Source organism: Pygoscelis adeliae, unplaced genomic scaffold (assembly GCF_000699105.1).
Source record: "Pygoscelis adeliae isolate BGI_AS28 unplaced genomic scaffold, ASM69910v1 Scaffold21, whole genome shotgun sequence".
NCBI lineage: Eukaryota > Metazoa > Chordata > Aves > Sphenisciformes > Spheniscidae > Pygoscelis > Pygoscelis adeliae.
The window spans coordinates 4,793,602-4,799,969 of NW_008824243.1; the positions used below are offsets into that span (position 1 = coordinate 4,793,602).

At 39.1% G+C, this 6,368-nt stretch overlaps 1 protein-coding gene across 1 annotated transcript in view; it reads left to right on the plus strand.

Annotated features, from left to right (window-relative positions):
- Nucleotides 1-6,368, plus strand: part of SCFD2 (sec1 family domain containing 2) — a gene marked incomplete at its 5' end in the record, with an annotated part of 203,370 nt that overhangs the window by 50,746 nt on the left and 146,256 nt on the right. The window contains one exon of the mRNA XM_009335213.1: nucleotides 3,109-3,284. Within this exon, the coding sequence (XP_009333488.1) occupies nucleotides 3,109-3,284 (176 nt within the window). The remainder of the gene's footprint in view (nucleotides 1-3,108; nucleotides 3,285-6,368) is intronic.

A 6,368-nucleotide genomic window follows, 5' to 3' on the forward strand; every position in this document is an offset into this window, starting at 1 on the left:
TGTTGCCCAAGATTCTTGCATTAGTGCACAAATACTTTGGTTGTTCCTAACTAACCATTCACAGTTTCTTAGCTGAATTAATTCCTGCACTACCTGCATCACCAGTCTATCAGCATTACTGTTTTCCTTCCCTGCTCCCCATCCCCCTGTATTCTATTAACTTTTGAGTTTCACTGTGAGACTTCCCAGTCACTACCTACTCATTTTATCCTCTCTGCTGTACCTGGGAAGAGGCATGAAGCTTTGAAACTTTAATGTTGCTTTCAGTAAATGTTGTTTTTATCAAGTCCTATATCGTGATTTAATGTAGTTGACAGAGTTTGGGATAAATGTACCTGTTTCACACATGCTACACTTGATAACTATTAATGGAAAGGTTACTTCCCAGACAATATGGAATTCCTGGTGTTTGTGCAAGGAAGGTTGTCAGTACTTTTAAATCCCTTAAGGGTGGTTGAGGTCATACTCCTCCTTCTTCCCACATCCAGGAATTAAAAAATGATCAAGTGCTTTGTCAGCATAATGTAGTCCTCGCAAGTCAGACTTTGGTGCCCACACAGACATCAGCTATGCGTAGGTGTAGAGTTGTGAGCAGAGTATGATTGTGGTGGAGCAGAAAGAGGAGAAGAGAGCAGGACAAGACGCTTACACTACTGTCCTTTCTGCCAGTAGTTGCCATCTTTTGCCTGTGAATCTCTGGATTTGCTTTAGAAGAACAAAATGACAGCTGAAACATGATGATGTGGTTGGCATCTATCACCTCTTGATTTCATAGGACCTATCTGCCACATTGCAACACAAAAGGACTTGAAATGGCAGAGGGACTTAAAAAAAAATAAAAGGCTGGTAGGGTTGGGATTAGATTAAATTTAGTCTGTTGTGCTGAAATCTCCCTTTGTGAGCAAGCAGCAGGGAAGGTGGTGAGGATTTAGGCCTCAGGAATAGTCATTTAATTACTGATTACCACCAATCACTTTCCCAAATTCCTTTCCTCATCTATTGGAACAGTTTTATTTATCAGGCAGCTGTCCATGGAGATTTCTGTGTAGAAAATGCCTGGAACTCTTGAACCCTGGATCTGAGTAGTTCCATGGATATTCACAGATGAGATGCTGGACTTTTTAATGCCAATGTAAGTTTTGTTAATGACTTGCTAAAGTCAGGATTTCACTTACGTTTACATATGTGTTGGACTTTCTTCTGATGGTACTCTGAGGGTGGGAAAGAATTTGATTGTTTATCTAAAATGGTGCTGAATGGATCTCAGACTGATCCAGTGCTGCATTTGGATTCACTTTCACAAGGAACAATACGGAACGAAACTCTTGAATTTTATTTTTTTTTCAGTTGAAATAGAAGTCTTGAAAGCCCCCCCATTTTACTGTTTCATGTGAGGGAAGGGCTGGCAACTTCATGTTTTCTCAACTGAAGCAAGTTACCAGATTCTGAATATGCTACAATATATCAGGACTGCTATAGATAATAATGCAGTCATTATCAAAGGTATGCTGCAAGGCATCATGGACTGACATTTTCAAATTGCCATGTAAATCTGCCTGACACAGCTTTAAAAGAAATAAAACAAGTCTGAAAGGTCCAGTGTTTAGTCTAAAAACACACATGGCTGTGGTTGCTGTTTTAGCCTATGTGGGCTAACCATGGAAGCCTTTTGTCAGCTCTCTGGCCTGCTGAGTGGTGTCAGCTTGACTTGTGTGTTAATTTGCTGACTTTTTGGTTTGATGCTTTCCGTTAAAATTCTCATAAAGAGCCTGTGTGTTTTTGCTTTATTTAGCAGCTTTCCCTATCTAAATGCTCTTCCAAACACCACCCTTGGTGTCACTGAAACTAAGAGAAAGCGCTTTCAACATTTATTCACTGTTGGAATCATTTATTCGCCATTTATATGATACTGAAAAGATGGAGGCAGATGGAGAGCCTTGCAAAGTGATGATATAACCAAGCGCTGCAGAGAAGAAACACAGTGGCAGTCTTACAAGATCTTTCCCTTATGGAAAAATACTGAATAAAATGATCAGTGGTGTAAGCCATGAACCACCTAGCATCAGCTCAGCCTAGTGCCTTCCTGGCACCAAAGCTTGTCCTGTTTAAATTAAAGGATCCTTCTTACTCCATCTCACCCGTCCCTGCTCTTTAGGTCTGGTTTGCTTGAGGAAGATGACCCTTTACTGGCAGAGGCTGCCAGGAACCAGGAAACAGCCCTGGACTGGATCTCAGTCCAGACTTGCAATTAGAACGGTGTTTTGACACCATTTTTCCTTCTGTGTTGATGGTATGTGTGATCGCCTGTGATGATTTTCTTGGGGCAGATAAGGTACTATGGACCTTCCTCCCTGGAACAGATCACTTCTAAAATATAAATTGATTGAGCAGTTTAGCTGTCACTTTAATGTTGGATAGAATAACTGCTAATTCTCTAGTGTTTGTGCGGCCTGAATGACTCCCCTAATGCTCTTCTATTAAGGAGACATCTACAGGCCAATGTATGGGCACCGGGGTGTTTATTTTCAAATAATGTGTGAAATCATGCTATGCTTACTGCATCTCAGAAAGAGTCACGGCTTGGAAGTGTCCATTCCAAGAACAGCTCCAGAAAACAGTTCCTTGAATCACTAACATTATCTCTATCTTTTGAGTCAACACTGAAAAAAATGCACCCTCAGGAAGCAGCTGCAGGGTGTAGGTTTGGTGTAAGGTAAAAGGCTCACAAATTCCCGTTGGACTTTTGATAAAAATAGAAAGATCAACCATTGTTTAGAAGTAGTCGTCAAGCATTATTTCCCTAGCTTAAATGAATGTCCCTCTATGTCTGAAAACAAAAAATGGTATTACCCTTTATGTCAGCATCTGTTGTGTATTGTTAAATACCTGCCATACCACATACCTTAAGCCACAGTTCATGGATGAAGTAAGTCTTTGTCGTGACCTGTTGCTGCAGCTTGAAGCTCCCAGTGATTGCAGTGAAGCTAGGATCAGGCCCATAGTGGAGAGAGCCTCTAAAGTTCTCTATAACCCATGCACTATAATTTAAAAATATCTAGGTTTATATTTGCCACCACTGAATGCTGTGTCCTGTTTTCTTTTCCACAGGCAGAGTCACCCCAGAACAGCTCAGCTCATACATTCAGCTTTTCAGAAATAATCTCAAAGCTTTGGAGAACCATTGTGGTCTTCTACAGCTTGTGCTGGCCACGGTCCAGACTTTGAAACACCCCCAGACTTCCAAATGGGACAACTTCCTTGCCTTTGAGAGATTACTTCTGCAGGTACATATTATATGAATTTATTTCACCTAAGTAAAATGTTTTACATAATTTTTGAATTCTCATTGAATTCTGTAGCTTGTATTTTTTATGAAGAAGTATATTGGATGTCTTGCTAAAAAGCTGTTCCTTATTGCCAAACTGGTAAAAGGAATGAGAACCTACATAGTTAATCTCTTACAGTTTTGTTTAAGAATAATTTTATAAACAAAAGGGTAGACATTAAAGGTGAAGTACATAAATAATCTGAATTGGGTGATGCTTTTACATCTATGTGAAATTTCAAGATGATATAACTTTTAGCATTGGATAGGATTATTGTTGTTGTTGTTGTTGTTATCGCTACCAGTGTGAAGATGCTTCTTGAGGTAACATGCCGAATTAAATGCAGAGAGGACTTTGTTACTATGTGAGTGTAAAACTTGTGTAATTTACTGAGCAGATGAAAGCATAGTAGGAAATTCCATGCACCGAGAGAGTGAGGTTTCTCTTGCTCACAGCTGTCATCTACCCTCAGCTTTTCCCACCACCACGCTTTTTAACGGCATCCTGTTGGTGACCACAGTATTATTTACATACCATTTTGTATCACACTTGGATTTCTCTCAGGAAATGAAGAGTTAGTGGTATATTGAACTCTATCCTACTAACCTTTGGAGATGTACCAAACAAAGGAGGAGTTTTTCTAAGAACTAATAGAGTTAATTTCTGCTGAAATTCAGGGAAAGCTCAAAATTTTCCTCCCTGTGCTGTCTCTTCCACCATTGTGTTGTTTTTAGAGGAACCATCTTCTGAAATCCTAGCAAGAGGCAAGTCTTCATGAGCTAACTTATAATGAAGTCAGAGTCAGCCTTAAATGCGTGAAGTGTGTAGTGTGGACCTCAACTAAAACCAGGTACTTCTTTTGTAAAAATTAGCTGTCTTGGTCTAGATGTTGAAAACAAACCAACAACCTGCCTCTCCCCATGATCTCTGGCAGCAGGACATAACCTCTGGTCCTTTGAGAAGACTCAGCCCATACTTCATAGCTTTGTAGTCAATGAATTTCTGCGACATTTGGGGGGCAAAAAATGCAAAACTTAAATAGTAGCAATTTAATTTAATTGCTACTAAGTTAATTTTAAAAACTATTCTCTCTTGGTAAGACTGAAATATTTTTGAATAGCATAGCCAGCCTTCTTTCTCTAGTTACGAAACAAACAGATCTCAGGTAAAAGAACTCATTGCAGCCATTCTTTGGTTTGTCTGGACTGTAAAGCGTGGGACTGACAGCCCATAGTCCCCTTCTCTCTCCTGCAGTGACTCATGTCACAGAGCTCTTCTCAGAAGCTGGCTAAGTTCCTTCTTAAAACCAGTTCAACTTTAGAATCAAAATAAAGCTGCAAGCTCAGCGTTGTTTTCACAACAACAGACAGCTGCCTATATAAAAGCCATGCTGTAAATCATCAGGGAGTGGAAAAACAGAGGTAAGAAACAACCAAACTATATATTTCATAAAAAAGAAATGTATAACAAGTACTCTCGTAATCGTAGGTGGCTTTGGATTATACCCACTGCCTTCCACCCATCATATTTAGGTAAAATGTGTTAGCCAAAGCAAACTTTCTATGCTAACATTTGTAACCATTCCTTAAGCACATACTCATTTTCAGTAGTTCAAACAACAATTATTTTGAATTACACAATCTGTACAGCATGTATCCTTTTACTGACTCTATTTTGAAGACAGACTCTGACATGCATTATCTGCTTCTGAGCACATGGCCTGTCTCTGATCTGTTGACAGGGTTTTGTAGGAAGAGCAAAATACTGAGAGACCCAGAAGACATCAGAGATATTTTTATTTTAAAAAATCAATTAGGACATTACATTGTGAATGGTTGGTACATAGCACTCTGCACTAAATTTGATGCCATGATAGTTTATTTCAGCAGTACTACTGAGAAATTCTTTAGCGTAATTATTATGTTTCAGCTATTTTAAAATAATAAATCTTAAAAAATCCTCAATAAAAAGTAATTGTTTCAACATGAAAGTAGTATTGTTACTATCCTATTTTGGAACCACATAGAAGACAACTGTTTGTAAAAGATCTACTGGGAGTAATATTATTAGACTCGGACAACGTAGGAATTCTAGATTTTTCACTGATGGATGCACGTCAGACTCCAGCTGATGCCAAAGGAGATAACCCAGTATAAACAGCTGGTGTTAGAATTCTCAGATTTCCCAAAAAAATAAATATTCACAGTTTTGGAATTTCTCTCATTACTGGATCTCTCTGATGGATCTCATGATTCTCTGCTAAGTCTACTTTGTGCTTTTCAGAAAAACCACATTGTTGACATGAAACCTTTAGTCTAACTCTTACATTGAATAAGCTCTTCCATTTTTCTTCCTCTCTTTACTCCTTGATTCACTCCTTTCAGTTGATGTTGCAAGTACTCAATTCTAAAAATGGCCTAGTAGAGGTAGAAAGCAGCCCACTTCCACTGTTTTATCATAATTAAAGGTCTGTAACTACCTTTTTCAGACCTGTGTTGTCTCAGTAAGTTTTTTGTGTCTCCAGCAAGGAAGTTTGGTTTTGACTAGAAGTCCGCTGAAAGTCAGTGCAGCTGCATACTTACTACAGAGTTGTCCTCTCCTTAACTCGGATGGATGAATGGTCTGAGAGCGAAACTGGATTTTGATGGGATCATGGCCTTGACCTCAAAGGAAAGAGGATCGTGTGCTGGGTTAAGAGTAATGCATCAGAATAATTCATCTTGTCGATCAAAGTTTTCTGTGTTCTGCTGCTCTACCTCTGCACATGATGGAGCTTTTACTACCAAGAAGTTTTAAATGCTTTGTGAATTGAAACAGCATATCCTATTTACCAAGGAGATATCCCACCCCATCGTATTTTCCTTCTCTTGAGGTCCTCTTTCTATTTTTCTAATTCTGACCATCCATAAAACTGATAGGTGGGAAGGGGAACACAAGCTAAATGCTGCGTCACGTTGCCTGCAACACCCCAGTACTCCTCATGTGACTGCATTGTTTTCCTTCAAGTGAGGATTTAAAATTTAGGGAGGTAACAGAAAGTAG